Source organism: Triticum aestivum, chromosome 6B, assembly GCF_018294505.1.
Source record: "Triticum aestivum cultivar Chinese Spring chromosome 6B, IWGSC CS RefSeq v2.1, whole genome shotgun sequence".
In the NCBI taxonomy this organism is placed as follows: domain Eukaryota; kingdom Viridiplantae; phylum Streptophyta; class Magnoliopsida; order Poales; family Poaceae; genus Triticum; species Triticum aestivum.
In genome coordinates, this window is record NC_057810.1 from 714051628 (window position 1) to 714068512 (window position 16885).

The 16885-nt window shown below is 45.2% G+C and overlaps 2 protein-coding genes across 2 annotated transcripts; one reads left to right on the forward strand and one right to left on the reverse strand.

Annotated features, from left to right (window-relative positions):
* Nucleotides 1–222: 222 nt before the first annotated feature.
* Nucleotides 223–1393, reverse strand: LOC123135099 (nicotianamine synthase-like 5 protein). Its single transcript, XM_044554211.1, has one exon. It carries the CDS (start codon nucleotides 1349–1351, stop codon nucleotides 365–367), a length of 987 nt encoding a protein of 328 aa, XP_044410146.1. The 5' UTR covers nucleotides 1352–1393; the 3' UTR covers nucleotides 223–364.
* Nucleotides 1394–4872: 3479 nt separating this feature from the next.
* Nucleotides 4873–7424, forward strand: LOC123139722 (uncharacterized). The gene is made up of 3 exons (XM_044559452.1): nucleotides 4873–5010; nucleotides 6925–7113; nucleotides 7230–7424. The coding sequence occupies exons 1-3, from the start codon at nucleotides 4873–4875 to the stop codon at nucleotides 7422–7424; spliced, it is 522 nt and encodes a 173-aa protein (XP_044415387.1).
* Nucleotides 7425–16885: the final 9461 nt, after the last annotated feature.

Sequence of the window (16885 nt, forward strand, 5' to 3'; positions counted from 1 at the left end):
GCGTTCAATTTTCACGCCGCTGCTAGAGCCAGCGCTGCCGGCCGCGCCAAACCAAGCGAACGACGCGCGGTAAATGAGTTTTTAGCGCGTGGCGCGTTGCGCGGCTGTTGGAGATGCTCTAAGACGATGATGAAACCCTGTGAGAGTCTCCTGCTCTAACACACGGGATACGAGGGAATCCGAGGCAAGCAAACAGCTCGAATATATAGCGAGCTGGCCCAGCTCAAAATCGCCATTTATTTTCGGGAACAAGTGATCCTTTTATTTATTACGGTTACAAATAACTCGTATTTTTGTGTACTTGTGTGGTACGTGCTTCAATTCCGTGCTCTGTCTCAAGAGGGCGTGTACGTGTGACATTCAATCACCATGCGCGCCTCCGGATCTCGTCCATGGCGTCAAGATGACAGCTCGTTGACGGCACACTGCCGCGGGCCTTCTCCACCTCGCAGCAGTTGCATGGCGGGCTCACCACCGGTGGCACGAGCTCGAGGTAGCCCTTACGTGCGACAATGACGGAGTAGACCATCTCGGCATTATCGGGATGGTGCACGGCCAACACCTGGAACCCGCCACGCCTGACCTCCGCAGGCTCCACGACGGGGCACAGGAAGCCACGAGCCCCGTGCGCGCTCCGCACGACGAGGGCGGCACCGGCCGCCATGTGCCGGCCGAGGTGCGCTATCACGCGGGCTTTCTCCTCCGGCGCCACGCCGACGGGCGCCGCCAGGAAGACCACGTCGTAGGCGGCGAGCTCGTGCGTGAGGCCCTCGACGTCCGCCGTGCGGAACGACATGCGCGCGGCCACGCGGGAGTTGTCGTTCCCGCGGAGCAGGAGCCTCCGAGCGCGCTCGTTGGCGGCGGCGCACCGGTCGAAGCAGTCGACGGCGGCGTCGGGCATGTGGCGCGCGGCGAGCAGGAGCGCGCTGAGCGGCAGCGAGCCCGACCCGAGGAACGCGACGCGCGCGGGCACGGCGAGGTGGTCCGGCGCGTGGCGGGACAGCAGCGCGTGCTCCAGCTCGCTCAGGCGGACGTAGTTGTCGTGGTAGGGGAAGAGCCTGAGGTGGTCGAGCGGGGCGTCGAGCGCGGCGAGCGCGTCGGAGCAGCGCGCCTCGAGGCGCGCCTCGGCGTCGGCGCAGAGGCGGACGAGGTCGGCCCGCATCCTCCGTGCCCTCGGGCCCAGCGCGGCCACGTCGACGGCGGCGCTCGGCGGGGCGCACACGGCCACCAGGGCGGTGAAGAGCGCGTCCGCCTCGGGAGACGGGCTCAGGGACGGCAGCTTGGAGATGGCGGCGTGGAGGCCGGCGATCTTCTTCACCAGTGCAGCCGCCTCCTTGTTCTCGCAGCCCATCTGATCACGTACGAGGCAACAGGTAGCTGCTGATGTGTGGAGGTCCGAAAAATGGCAGGTCTGATGAGCTCTGGACTTGTCCGGTGACGGAAGTGTCGTATATAAGCTGGGTCGCGCTGCAGCTCGATCGTGGCTCGCTTCACGCGTGCCATGCCAAGGCCAGTTTCATGCATGCCTGTGTTACGTCTGGTGCCTTAGCTACGTTGGCTACGTACGTATCAGTGCAAAATTATAGTGGTTCTTTTGAGCCCTCATGTGTGAAAGTTGAGTTTATTATTTCTGCAGAGATATTGCATCTAACCAGCGAAAAAAAAATATTAACATGCTATAACATCGCCAGTAGCACGCTATAGCGTTCTGAGCAATGCCTCCCTAAATAAATTAATGTATAATGTCTCGCTAATTTTCCACCAAAAAAAATAATGTCTCGCTAATAACACCCTATAGCGCATTGCGCGCCGCAAATTTCCCAAAGTTCATCTTCTGAGTTCTTCTGTGCTTTACTGAATTCGAGTGACAGTCCCTCACGATAGTTCAGGGTTAACAGGAGAATTCCCCCACGCCGGGAATAAAAGCGAACCTACCAATTCATGTTCTGTTAGTTGAAGTGAAAACCAAATTTGTCCGCACCAGTAGAAAAGACCGAAAATTTGGTTTATTCGGTTTCGGCATCGGTTCGGTCTTCGGTTCATCAGTTTTTATGCCCACCCCTACCACGCCCCGTCCAGTCCCAGGGACTGCCTCGCTCCTTGCCACTTGTCTCCGCGACATAACCCGAGGCCATCGCTCTTCCTCAATCCCCTGCTTGGCCTTGGGATTATCTTTAATATGGGAACAACAATTTCTTGCTCTCCTTTTTGTTCAAATGACTGAAAGAACAATTACATGTCGCATGAATATGTGATGGGAGATGAATTTTCTATAAAGGAGATGTTTCTAGCTTCCGGGTTTCTAATTGGAGATCATAAGTGGACTAAAGATCATATCATCGCAAGTCACCAACTTCTCCAACCTTATAAACTATGTAGCAACTTGATCGGTGATTCTATTGGTTCAAGTTTGGTAACTTCGATGAGCGGATAAAGTGTTCATGCGACAATTCACTTTGTGATTTAGCATCGGTGGTCCACAAAATTTCACCAGTCCGATAAAATATAGCAACTTGATCGGTGATTATATTGGCTCAAGCTTGGGAGCTTTGGGAAGATGGAAGACAACAAAAATTTTGGGCCATTTGTTATAATATCTGTAATATAAGACCAAGTTATCTTCGAGATCTATGTGAATTATCTTTATCATGGGATCCTATGAGAATATGACCGGGGTTGGGGGTGAGGGCTTGCCCCCCCCCCCCCCCCCCCCCCCTCAAAAGCATGCACTGGATTATACTCCCTCCATTCCTAAATATAAGTGTTTCTAGAGATTTCACTATAGACTACATACGGATGTATATAGACGTATTTTAGAGCATTCACAATGTTTGGAGGCAACGCTGCCTTTAAGGTGGGCCCCTCGTCCAAACTCTAATTTCAGCTGAAAAGTGTGTAATGTATAGCGACTGCACAGTGTCTCTAAGTGGACCCCAGGTTCAAATATAATATACAGCCAAAGCATGTAGTTTCTCCTATTCAACGTTGTGCACAGGTACAAACTAGTGAATGACAAGTGGGGTAAAGAGATTATTTTAATCAGCTGAGAGGCTTGGAGGCCGCCTCTTCCCTTGGAGGCGTCGCTAGGCATTTTTTTTGATTTTTTGGCGACGGTGCAAAAGAACTAGAGGCGGCGTTAGAGACAAGAAAAACCAACATTATGGATGTCCTTAGAGTGTAGATTCACTCATTTTGCTCCGTATGTAGTTCATATTGCAATGTCTAAAAAAACTTATATTTAGGAACAGAGGGAGTACATTCAATTATGTCAATCCCAGTTTAGCACATATGTCTATGCATGGCTCTCTGTTAATAAAATATACCTAGGGTCAGGCCATAGAGGTAGTTGTAGGACACATGAGCATTTGAAGGCTTTTCATCAAGCCCAGAAACTTCAGTATGCTAGCTTGTGAGCCAGACACATTTTTACTGCTCTAGAGTCAGAGGTGGAGGGGAGTTTGGGGGAGGAGTGGAGGTCTCCCAAACACGCTCTTAGTGTAAAGGCCCTGCTATGCTATGGGTATTATTATACAGTGAATTTGTTTAAAAATATTTTTACCTAGAATTTGAACTTTTGAAGTATAAAGGTGCAACATTTAAATCCCATCAAAATGCATGAATAAACTGAATAATAACTTTTTGGCATGTTAGTTTTCTAGCACAATTAATGCAATTTCAGTGATCACATCTTTTGCAAAGTTATAGCAATTAAATTTTATTTAATGTATTAATATAATAATTATTGTGATTTTAATAAAACTAGCAAGTCTTTTCGCAAAAGGATGTATTTTCACCGAGGGACGTGTTGCTTCTATGAAGAGACGACTTTTTCATCGAGGGATGTGTTGTTTCTATGAAGACATGTCTTTTTCCAAGGGGTGTATGTTTTCCCACAGAGACATTCTTTCACCAAACGATATGTCCTTTTACTGAAGGACATGACTGTTCATAGGTCAAACTAATAAGATCTAATGGACTTGATTGAATTTTGATACAATCATATAACCAGTTATTTAGAGTGACGTGACTTAACGCAGATATCGTATTAGGAGTTTGTTTTAGAATAAAAAGTAGGAATTGATTTGGATTGTACATTGAATACCCCAAGCATACTTAATTTACTCTCAACCTTTTCTTATTATGAATAGTGTTTAGAGCATACATTTTTCTCAATTTGTTTCAGGATTCCTGGCGCATAAGTGCTCGGTCAAGAGTACACTTCTTTTATCTAGAGTTATGCGGACACAATCTCAAAGTTGTTCATAGGGGTTGGGTGTAGAGCTAGCACTTAGACCTCCTCCAATACATTGATGATTAGGTGAGGTGCTAAGTGCATTAAAAGTCTTAGCAAGTAATGTTCTTAATGCATCGGTGCTTAGCCTTTTGCAGTTAAGCTTGCTTTACTTAATTGTTTAGCAGCTAAAACTCCTTCGTGCATTGGTTGGTAGGATTTTGCATAGGTCCACGCGCTTAGCATTGTATCCTTCTATGGTCACCATAATGCTCTCTCTCTCTCTCTCCTCTATAATTGCTTTGCCACATAAGAGCATCTATAGCCGGATGCCCCATGCCCGTCTCAAACGCCCGGGTGGGGGGGACCGATCACTAACCGGTCACAAAAATTCGACCCACCCGGGCGCCTCAAACCGGCCTTAAACGTCTGGGTTGTTCGCAATCCCTCATATCCAGCCCAAATATGGAGCAGGTATGGAGCTTCCGCCATGTCGAAGCTGATAGTCCCGGCCCACCAATCCCACGGCTGCCCCACAAAAAACCCCATCCGGCTCCTCGCTCGGAACCCTAGCTGAGTCACTCCCCTCTCTCGCTCCGTCCTCTCCTGTCCCCTCTATGATTTTGAGCAACGTAGGTGCAATGTCCAGCTCCGGCAGTCACACCGGCTCCGATCTCGACGTCGATGAGGAGCTGGCCCTCCGCATTGCCTTGGAACGGTCCAAGGTGGCCCGCTCCGTATATGTTTATGCCCAAATCCTAAAACGTGCAGTTGTGCTCGTTAGCGCACTCGAGCGCACACGTCTCTGCGCCGTCCGATCGCGATCACGCCCACCAAGTGCGCCGCTGTCTGTTTTTCCTCGCTCGCGCGTTTCACTTGGTCGGCCCGTCGCCCGTTGGGTGGGAGCGTCGGTTCCGGGTCCCACCACTTCCTCTCCTCTCGCGTCCGTCTCCCCTCATTTTTGAAACTGTTCACCCACTCCGCCCCAAATCCCGCAATCTCTCCTGCCCCTGCCCCAAATCCGCCACCGTTCGTCCCGCCGGGGTGGAGCTATTCACGGCGAAGGGGAGGTAGCCAGCGCCGCGCGACGGCCAGTTGCGGGCGGCCATTCACGGCGAAGGAGAGGTAGCCAGCGGCGCGCGACGACCAGGTGCGGGCGGCGGTTCCTGGCGAGGGGGACGATAGCCAGCGGCGCGTGCGGCCTCCAGGTGCGGGATGAGTTTACCGGCAAGGGGGAGGTAGCCAGCGGCGCACGGGCACCAGGTGCTTCTGTTGCGTTCCCTGTTCCCGGAAGAGGAGAAGTAGGCTGTGCTGCGGCGCCGCTCACGGTCGTCGGAGTACAAGTCGTCGACAGGGGAGGAACGGCCGCTGCGAGCGCCGTGCCGTTCGCGCAGAGGTCAGGGTCGCGTATAGGACGACCATCTCCCTGCTTCGCAATCGTTTGGTAAGGAGATCTGGCCTCATTTTTCGTTTGCGCTTGTTGCCCTTGTCTCGAAATTGACGACTAGATAGTTGACGAGTAGATAGTGGACGTTTGGGATTGTTTGGCAAGGTGATTCCACTACTGGTTGGATGTAGGTGGTTTGAAGCCAGTTTGTCGGATGTTTTTTGGGATGCTGGGTTGAAGGTGAAGTGTTGTTTGGGATGCTTACCACAGAGGTAGTTTAGTTTTTGTTCACATTTTCTGTAGTGTTGCTGTACTGTTGCCATAGTGTTGAGAGCGAATTGCTCAGTATGGTGCAAAAGTTGCCCACACTGAAACTCTGTAGTTTGTCCCCTTTTTTTTGTCAAGTTGCTCTAGTTTTGCGAGCGACTTGCTCAATATGTTTCCTGAAGTTGCCCATACAGAAGTTCTGTAGTTTTTTGTTCGTTTTTTGCTTCACTGCGGTGAATGACTTGCTCAATATGTTGCCAGAAGTTGCTCAATGAAGTATTTGGGCATCAGGAAAAAACCTGTATGTTGGTATCAAAACCTGAATTAGGGTCATTGTAGTATGTTGTCTGTCCATATGTTCCTATCTCTTATATGTGTGAACAATACTTTCAGATCAAGCAACCCGCGATAAGGCCATGGGTAGATGTAGAATAGAGGGAACTAGTTTATTGGTGTCAATTTTTAAACGACATTGGTGCAAGTTGCTTGATCTGAAAAAACAGTGTGTCTGATGTGCTTCAGTTTTTCTTTACACTTTAGTCCAACTTTATATAGCAAAACAGAAATAAATTCAGCTTTAGTTTTAGTTCTAGTTGCCTTATATGACTACCCGTTTTGCCAGCATGTCATGTTTTCTTTCTGTATGAGTTTGCCTGACACTTTTGCATCAGTTTTTTAGTTTTGTTTTTTTAATGTGATCATGCATTTTATGTGTGTCATTCTGTGTTTACATGACTAGGCTGAACACTAGGAAATTTGCAGTTTTTTACTCCTTTTTTTCATGTGTGATGATGTTCTTTTTTACGTGCAGCACGAAAACATGTCGGGGGCAAGCAAGAAAGGCATACAGGATGCCCCCCTGCATTGGATTCTGTTGATGGCGCATCTCATGCAACTGAAGCCCGTAGGATGGAGGTGTGCAGAATTCATTAAATCATTTTCGAAACATTCTACCTTTTTCCTTATCTTCATTCTTGGTTTATTTTTTCATAACTTCATGTTATGGATTGTTATTTATGTGTTTATCTTCATTTCTCAGGCTCAAAGTAGTGAACCGTTAGTTGGGTACAAGCGCCAGAGGAGTAAGGCAATTATCTGCCGAGGGAAGCGCCCTGATGATATTGTGAGCAATGAGAGTCTTCCCGGAGATGCTGAAAATGTGAGTGACAAAAGCGGTGGTGTGGATAAGCCACCAAATCCAAAGCGGCAGAAAACCGGAGGAAACGAGGTATTTTCTGCTTCACCTTATTGAAACAATTGCCTAGTAGTGGTGTCTAAATTGCTTTGCATATTCCATTTTTGTTGATTTTTGTTTCTTCTGTTTTTCAAACTATTTTCCCATAGGGTCGTAGGAATAGGGCATCGCCTGCAAGGCTGTTCAAATTGAATAAAGAGTTGGTTTCTAATCAAAAAGGTGTTATTATTGGAAAAGAGTTTGGAGGCCTGCTGGACCTTGCAGCGAACAGCATGCCTGGCGATCTTAGTCAATGGATAATGAAGCATTATGATCCAGAGATGTCACAGATAGTTATTCCATAGAGGGGGAAGATTCCAGTAGATGCTGCGAGTGTTCGGAGGATATGGGATTTGCCAAATAGTGGGAGAAAAGTCTGTTACGAAAACCGCCCTGAGGTCACAAAGGCAATGTTCAGGATTTACAATATCACTTCAAAGAATTCACCATCTCTCACAGCATGGTGCAAGATGATCAAAGATATGGCAGGAGCTCACGATGACGACTTCTTACGCGCATGGTTGTCTCTTGTCTTCTCTTGCTTCCTTGCACCATCTACAAGTTTAAGCATTTCACCAAAAAGCTTCCCTGTGGTCATGGACGTAAATGGAATAACTGAAACCAACATATGCCAGTTTGTGGTTGATCAACTAAAGCTAGCATTCAAATCAGGTCGTGCCAAGAAGGCCGTTTGTTGCTGTGTTTTCCACCTCGTAGTAAGTCCACCTACCTTTTGAATCTGTATGTTTCCTATGTGCTCTATGTTTTCTTAAAAATCATATCATAACTCAAACTTTATGTTTTTCTTATCCGGAACTCAGTTGCTGTATCTAGACTCTTTGGATGTTGATGAACCAATTCCTAGCTTGGTACCAAGGGTTTCAGTTTGGAATTCAGATTTGATGGCAAGAGTTATCAAGAAGGACAGGAAAGCTCTCGGGGAATATGGGAAACTGCGGGTAAGCTATTTTTTATCATCACATCTGTATTCAGTAATTGAATTTTATTTGCTTTAAAAGGCATAAGGTTAGGCAAATCTAGCTTCTCATAGAGGAGGCAATTGAATTATAAGGTCCAAACAAGTACAAAGTTTTTTGTGGTCATTTTTTTTGTTATCTTGTCACTATTTTGTAGCTGATGTATAAGATTTTGTCAACAAGTAGGCAAGTCCAACACATTGCCCGTAGCAATTTGTATATTGGACAGTAGCAAGTTCAAAAGTACTTCATGAACCAACTTTGTAGTTTTCTACTCATTTTGTTTACCCTTGTTTGCAACTGCCTGCAACAGGTAGGATTTTTGCTGGGGCAGTTATAGCAGCTGATGTCTAAATTTTTTAAGAAAAAATAGGCAAATCCAATAATTTCACCATAGCAAGTTGCACACTAAACATTAGCAAGCTCATAGTTTTTTATGGCAACTTGATGGTTTCCTATAATTGATATAGTCCTGCTAAGTTATATACTGAAAAACTAAGCGATTCTACATGCTAGAAACCCCATCCACACATGATAAGGAAATTTAGGCAAAAATGATGCCACAGTGCTTGACTTGGGTTAAAGCATGCATTTGTTTTTCTGTAAACTTGGCAACATGATAGGCTAGTTTTCTAACTAAAAATGGCAGTTAAATCAAAGCACTCTCACGAGCATTTTACGGTTTCGTTTTTTTTCTGTTGTCAAGCCAGTGCCAGAATTCACTAATTCCTTTTATCCCATCCTTTATTGTTTTTTTTGCCAACCCAACGAGCAGCTGAAGACTGAGTTCTCACGGTGTGCGGATGATAGCTTGTTTGGTAGCATGGACCACGTCACAAAATTTGTAGCAGCAAGATTACCTGAGTCATATGACGAAAATGTAAGTTATCAAGTGCCTGTTATGCTCACTAGTTTTTCCATTTTTAATCTCAAGCCAACATATTGTCAAGACTTATCATGTTCATCCATTTTTTTCTACTTTCCTGTTGTTTGCAGAAACAAAAGAACCTGACACGTATGGTGCACGAAATGTGTTCAACTATTTCACATGCAGTTGGGAAGCTTGTTTCTGGTATTGGGGGGATAGATGATGCGCAAGAGGGGACAAGCAGATCAGAGGCTGTTCATGTGGAAAAGAGGAGGCAAGAACCTACTAGGAGATCCAAACAAGCTCCAGCTGTGAGAGAAAGCTTATCGAGTGAAGAAGACTCGTTCAAAACTGACAGTGAGGAAGATGCAAGTGGCAGTGACGAAAGTGACTGGGACAGAGGGGGTGATGAAAGTGACAACGACGGCCACTCAAGCAATGATGATGGTGACGACTTTGTAGTTCAAAAAGCTAGATGCAACGACAACGAGGAGGGAGAAGCAACTTTTCAGGAGAGGGGAGCAGTAATGGATGAAAGCAAGGAGGATAAGGAGGACGAAGAGGAGGAGAAAGAAAAAAAAGATGAGGATGAAGAAAAGGAAGACGATGATGATGAAGAAAGCGAAGACAATGACAACGACAATGACAAAGACACGGGGGACGATGATATGCAGGGTGATGAGGAAGACCAGGATGACAACAATTCTGGTGGCAACAGTGGCAATGGCAGAAACAATGGAGGGAACGAGGATTCTGCAGGTGAGGAAACAGAGACTGATGACGAGCAATCCACACTTCAATATTTACTCGAAGAGAAAAAGAATATGAAGCCAAAGGGGCTTGACGAGGCAGTTAGCATCTCTGTGAGAGATGTTGTTATGATGGACGAGGAAAGTTACTGCAAAATGCCACGCATCCGCATGTTTGAAGTGAAAGAAATGTTGGATCTCGACGAGCAGCCTATTGCAGTGCTAGCGAGAAAATGTTCCAAGAGCTATTGAGAAAAGAAGAAATGGAACTGGGGATGGCATTCAATCTTGAGGATGTCTGCCCCAAGTGGATTCGCAAGAAAATCATGAGGGAGATAGGGGCTGCACATGAACCCAAGGAAGTTGGTGTACCACCACTTCCAACACCAAAGAAGAAAAAGAGTGTGAGTTTCGTATCAGAGCCAACGGTGTTGACAGAGACAGTGGAGGAACTGCGAGCTATGCGTGCCCAAAATGTTCAAGAACTGCAAGGTGGAAAGGAAACAAAGTCAGCCATGAAGAAATCTGGGCCTTTTCAGTTGCAACATCAGGCATTACATCATGCAAAAGAGGCAAGTTATAGCACTCACAAGAACCAGCTTGAAACCAATACAGCATCAAGCTCAACAGCACGACATGCAGATCTCACCAGTGGCAAAGATACAAATGTTGCAGTTTCACCACGGACTGTTTCAAAACAAGAACCAAGTGCCTCACAAATTCTAGCAAGTCATCCTAGGGAGGAAGCAAGTTCATCTGATTTTCAGGCAAGTATTGCACATGCATCAATTCAACCCACAACAGGAGGAGCAACTCAAATGAAACAGGATGCATCATTGCAAGTAAGCAGAGCAGTCCCTAGTACAAACCGTAGTGGGAGGCAACCACTAAGCAGTCTAAATGGTCAAGCACAAAATCTTGTTCTAGGGAATGGGATGCAATCAGCCAATGACATCCAGAGGGGCAAATTGTTTCATTACAAAGCATCACAACAGGCTGTACCATTATATGCAGGTCAGGAGAACATACCTCCAGTGTCAATCACAGGGGTTGGAGGGATGGAAGATGTCATCGGCGGCAACATTAAACCAAGTTCGGAAGCAAAGTTGCTAAAAGTTCAGGGCAAGTTGCCTGCTTTTATTCCTACAGTTGCCCAATCACCTCCCCATCCGCAGCTGAAGGATATCAAATTTAGTTATGCTAACAAGGCGGTCAGTCCACTGGAAATAAATGTGCTAGATGTCAGTGAGCTCTTGGCAAGGTGCGTTCCCCCATCTACCAACGATCTGCAAAGCAAGTCAGCAATTCATATTCCAGCAGAGATGGATGGACAACAGTTTCAGCATAGCAGAAGTGAAAGCTCAAATGTCTTTGTTAGTGAATACTGCCCAGCTCCAAGTTTTGATATTTTCAAATACGATTTTCCTACAGCACATGTAGATGATGGAGCAGATCGAGATGCCAGAGAAAATGCATTGGCTGACCATGAGTCATCGCAGTGCCAAGTAACCAAGGAGCCAGTCATTGAAATTATTGAAGATGAAAAAGTTGGTAATCTCGAAGGCATAGATGAAGGGTATGCACATGCAGAAGAATAGGCTATGAAGTGTGAGCATGAGTCCCTGCAGTATCAAGTACCCAAGGAGCCACTCATTGAAATAATTGATGATGATCATGTTGTGGATCTTGAAGGCATAGTTGGGAACATTTACCAGACACCTGAAAAAGTTACCCACAACCAAGTAGTAGTGGGATCAGGCAGTAATATTTATAGCAGCGGCAGCTCAGGAAAGATGGTCCCACAACAATTTGAGAGAAGGATTATCAAGCCACCTCCTTGCAAGAGGTCACCATTCTTGGACTATAATGAGAGGAAAGTGTACATATGCAAACCTGAAGTAAGCAGGCTGTATGCATCGGTTATTCTGCATGGGAGATTGAATGAATAAGAATCACCAGATGTAGATACTAGGTATGAAATTTTTTATGAGGCATTTTTTACATGTTTTTTCTAGGCAATTAAAATGCACCATTCAGGCAATTCAGGCTGAATTCATAGGCAAACAGAAGTAAAACAAGCAGGCAAAAAATCACCCCATTAAGAATACATGCTAACCAGAATGCACTTTCAGGCATTAACACATTTTTTTCCCATGCCTTATATATGCTAACTAGACATGCACTTTTTAGGTAGAAAGAATTCATTGCAAATTGTCACAACCCCAAGTTTATGTTCCTTAGGCAAAACAGGATCTATTTATAGGCAATCAAAAGTACAACAGCAGGCAACTTGGGTGCTAACTAGACATGCACTTTTAGGTAGAAAGAATTCATTGCAAATTGTTACAACCCCAAGTTTATGTTCCTTAGGCAAAACAGGATCTATTTCTAGGCAATCAAAAGTACAGCAGCAGGCAACTTGGTTACTTTTTTCTCATGGTTGTCCTTTTTCGGTTTCTCGTTTTTTATTGCAGCCCGAAGGTAATTGACTACAATGGATATGATGTGTCGGTGAGGGAGCTTGCAAACTCTATGAAAAAAGAAGGATATGTCTTGACACATGTAATGGAAATTGGCATACTGTCCATAATGATGAATTTGCCTGCAGACTCCAAGAAGGTTGTCATGCCCCTGAGGTTCTCGGTAAGAAAAAGGACTAGGAGTCATTATTACTTCAGGTTCTGCATTTTTTTGTACTTGGTTCCTACTTGGTCATTTCTAACCACCTTGTCCCTTTTTGTGTTATAGACAAGGATGCTGCAGATGACTTTCCTCTCCAATGATATCAACAACCAAGAGATTATTTCCCGATTCAAGAAATCAAATCACCTGGACCGGAAAGACATGGTAAGTCCATGTTTCTCGAATTTCCACTATAGTACTCTTCTCCCATTCCTTTTTTTCCACCCGCATGTGAATAGCAGAGTAGTAGTTTTCAGGACATGCATGAAAGTTGCCAGAGTGCAGAATCACAATTAGCTTTTCCTCATAGCATGAGAAAACTTTTACATGCTTTCCATATCTCTTCAAGTTGCCTACAGACTATGTTCTTACCCTCAGCTTTTGTTTTCTGCACTTTTTCCCACAGATAATGTTTATTGTGTTAGAGAATATCGACAAGTCAAAGAAGGTTTCAGGCAACCATTATTGGGTCTTCAACGTGAATATAAGGGATCGAAGGTTCGAGGTGCTTGATTCATGGAGGACACTTCAGGACAAGACTCTAGATGTCTGCGCAAGGACTATGGTTGCTAGTTTTCGGGCTCTGTGGGAAGAGCACTATCCGAAGTCTCACATCTCATTAGATGACTTCACACTAAGAAACATTGATGTGCCAAAACAAACTAACAAGTAAGCATCAATTCCCAGACAAACTGCAAAACAAATTCCTAACAAATTCATACTTGTTTCATAGCTGACCTGAAACATTCTCTATAGATATGACTGCGGCATTTTTGCTCTCTCAATTGCAAATGGGTGGGAAGGAAGGAACGTTCCAAGATTTACAGCAGAGGATGTTCAAAATATCAGGAAGCAGTTGACAAACACGTGGGTTAACACCAAGCACAACAAGGCTCCATGGGAAGCCGTATTGAAGTTAGCTTAGGTCAGTTATTTTCCATTCATGTTTTTTTACTGACTTTTTCTTTTTGCTCGCGTACAAACTGAAGTTTGCCAGCATTATTTTTACATGAATAATATTTTCATCATCGCCCATTTTCCAGAAGTCATATGTAATTTTTTGAACATTCAAGGAGTTGCCTGAAACCATTCTGTAACTTGCAACAACACCAAACAGAATTTTCCTACCTTTTCAATGGTGAAATGTAGTCATGGAACACCCATATTTTTTGAACAATCAAGGAGTTGCCTGAAACCATTCTGTAACTTGCAATAACACCAAAACAGAATTTTCCTACTTTTTTCCACGGTGAAATGTAGTCATGGAACACCCATATTTAACACCAATCTGTTTAACTGTAGTACCAGGCAATCTAAACATAATAATCACGCAATCCATTGTACTAATATAGTTATCCAGAGCACTTTTGAACCTTACAGGCTTAAAAAGAAAGTTGTCTTTTTTGCATGAAAGACAGTAATTCAAATGAGGGTAAACATATCATCGGGCATCTAGTAATTGCTCATTTTTTTGTCTTTCATAATCGAAACTCCATCTCTGTTCCCGCATTCCTGTGGTGTTCATCACGCCAATCTTGTGGGGCACAGTGAACTGTTGTGGTTGTAAGACCCACAGTAACTGCACTTGTTCTTCCTCTTCGGATGCAGCTCGAGTGCTGATTGCAACCTTTTCGACTTCGTTCTCCCTTTTGTAGTCGATTTTGGGGGGTCTCTAGGAACTCGGGTGTCAGGTGTAGTAGAACCACCTTGCCCTGCTGCAACAGCTGCACGTAGGGATTCCATGTTGAGTGGTTGGCGTGCATGTCCACCAGGAGGTTGCGCCAAAGAAGATGAGACTGGGGCAACATGTGCTTGTTGCACAGTAGTAGAAGTTATATACAGCCCAGAAGCACAAGCAATTGTTGCAGAATCTGTAGGGAATGCTGCAAGGCCAGCATTTGTAAGACGACTCATGTCTGCTCGTGTAGTAACCATGGATGGTGGTGCATCCCCCCTAAGTGGTAGTGCAGGCCAGTAGGTTGTTTGGGGAGCCCTCATCGTTGTTGGTTCAGGCTCTATGGTTAGTGTTCCAGGTCTGAACAGTTGTCGCGGAGCCCCCCTCAGTTTTTGGCCAGGCCCACTGTTTAGGGTCGGAGTCGCCAACAGTTGTGGTGCAGGCCCCCTGGTTTGTGGCGCAGATCCCATACTCTGAGGTACAAATCCTAACTGTTGCCCTGCAGCGAACGAGCTTGGCACCGCAGACCCCTTGTGCACTGGCGCACCCCCAACTGCTGTGTGTGGATGCACACCCTGCCCCATACTGTTTGTAGGTAGTGATGTTGCATTTTTTGGCTGTTGGGCAGAAATAGTTTGACGCTGCCTAGCACTAGCAGGGGCTTGCGCAGCTTGTGGTGGTGCGTTGCCACTACTCGCTGAAGCATTTGTCATTGGTGGCACAGGACCACCAGCTGATGGCGGTGGCCCACCAGTCGGTCCACTGGGAGGGGCTGCTGTTTTCTTTTTCCTTGACAGGCTGAGATTCTTTATTTCGTGACGCGCTCCACGCATATGCTTCTTTACAATATTTGTCGCAGCATCCGATGCACTAGCAACCTTAGCAAGTCCACCAAAGTCCATCATCAAGTTTGCATGACGGAGTTCTTTCTTCGATTGTTCCGGCAACTCATCAGGCTTATCCTCAACAGCAGGCGGTGCATCCGTGATTGCTAGAGGTGTCCATCTTCTTTTGATGTACTGCGTTGGGATTTCATCAACCCCAAGATGGTTGAAAACCTTCAATATATGGCAGCAAAGCATCCCATCCCTATGAAACTTGCAACACTCACATCTGTAGTCTCCAGCACTAGTTTCAACAGTCACAAAATAGCTCCTAGAACCATACTTAGCAACCCATTCTTGATTGGGGTAAAGCTCATACAAGTGTTCACCGTGGGGTCGCACGTTGTACCTTGTAGTCAACTGAAATTCATCGCGGAATTTCTCGTACAAGTCTCTAGTGTATGAATTGTAGGCTTGCTTTTCAATTGGGTAAGATGACCACATTTCACTTTGCAAATGTCCTGTCCTGTAATCCTTCGCACCCTCTCGAACTAGTATGTGTGTTTGGATTTTCTGATATTGCTTCACGAAGTTCAAGATGGACTTGTGTGGGTTCACATAACGCTTAAGGACAGCGTTGAACCCCTCACTGCGTTGTGTTGACTGCAAGAAAGGGAAGAATTGATGCTTGAAGTAACAGGGCACCCATGTTTCTCGGTACTTGTATAGATTCTCAAAGTGGGAGTCAGTCATAGCCTCATACTTCATCATCAGCTCACACCAACCTGCCTCAAACTCCTGTGGTGTAAAGCTAAAGTCAACACAATTGTTGAAATCTTTAGACAAGCCAGGGTTTCGTCCCAACAATGGCCCAAGCTTCTCTTGTGCTTTCTTCATAATATGCCAGCGACAACAGCGGTGCACACTTGTAGGGAAGATTTTCTTAATTGACTGCGCCATTGCAATGTCCTGGTCGGTTATGATGTTGGTTGGCGCTACTCCATGCATTGCTTCAAGGAAGGTTTCGAATAGCCAATCAAAACTAGAAGCCAACTCTTGCCTAACGAAACCACAGCCCAACATAAATGATTGCCCATGTCTATTAATTCCAATAAACGGCGCAAAGGGCATGTTGTACATGTTAGTCATGTATGTTGTGTCAAAGGAGATGCAATCATGATAAGCTTCCACGTATGCCTTCCTTGCTGCACCATCGACCCAGAAAATATTCTCCACTCTGTCTTCTTCATCATACTTTATCTTGTAAAAAAAGTCTGGATCTTCTCTTTGCTGATCTTTGAAATATGCTACTGTCTCTATCATGTCGCCTTCTCTTGTAGCATCCTTGTTCAAGACCGTCTTCAGGTTTGTAATGTGCTTAGTTCCATAAGGCACAATTAGCTCTGTCCCATAGAAGTCTGACATGATGTGCATCATGCGCCCTGCATTCAATGGAGTCAAAATGAAGTCAAAATGGTGGTCAAACCCTTGTTACCTAAGAACAGTACAAAAAAACAATTTTGATTTCTTTCACCAACTAACACAACTAAGAACAGTCAACTCAGGTGGATATTTTAGGCATTTTCATCCTAATGTACAAGCAACTAACACAACAAACATGCAGGTAGGCAGGTAGAAGAAATAGAAGAACAAGCTTCATAAAACCAGTCAGACAAACTTATTTTTGGGCTGTGGTTTGTACTAACATGCATTTGCACAAAAGGCAGGTAGGCAGGTAGTAAATATACATTGAGCAACTAACAGACAATTTATAGGCAAGTCCATCTACCACATTTCACAACAAAGACAAGACAACAGAGGCACGACCCATCGCGTTTGTTTTCTGATCAAGAGCAGGCAAATAATACTTAAAAACAAGGCAAGTTTTAATGGGTAGCAGACCTTTTTTCATAAAAAACAAGCATGTTTGTGTGCTTAGTCTGGCAAATCACACACATGCTGCAAGCAAGATGGATACAATACTTGGGCAA

What these genes read in the sequence shown, in the direction of transcription:
- LOC123135099 (XM_044554211.1), bottom strand. Translation starts at nt 1,351, where the DNA reads ATGGGCTGCGAGAACAAGGAGGCGGCTGCACTGGTGAAGAAGATCGCC.
- LOC123139722 (XM_044559452.1), top strand. Translation starts at nt 4,873, where the DNA reads ATGTCCAGCTCCGGCAGTCACACCGGCTCCGATCTCGACGTCGATGAG. An exon ending in TAAAACGTGCAGTTGTGCTC is followed by an intron (nt 5,011 to 6,924) that starts GTTAGCGCACTC and finishes TTCATTTCTCAG; the next exon opens with GCTCAAAGTAGTGAACCGTT. An exon ending in AGAAAACCGGAGGAAACGAG is followed by an intron (nt 7,114 to 7,229) that starts GTATTTTCTGCT and finishes ATTTTCCCATAG; the next exon opens with GGTCGTAGGAATAGGGCATC.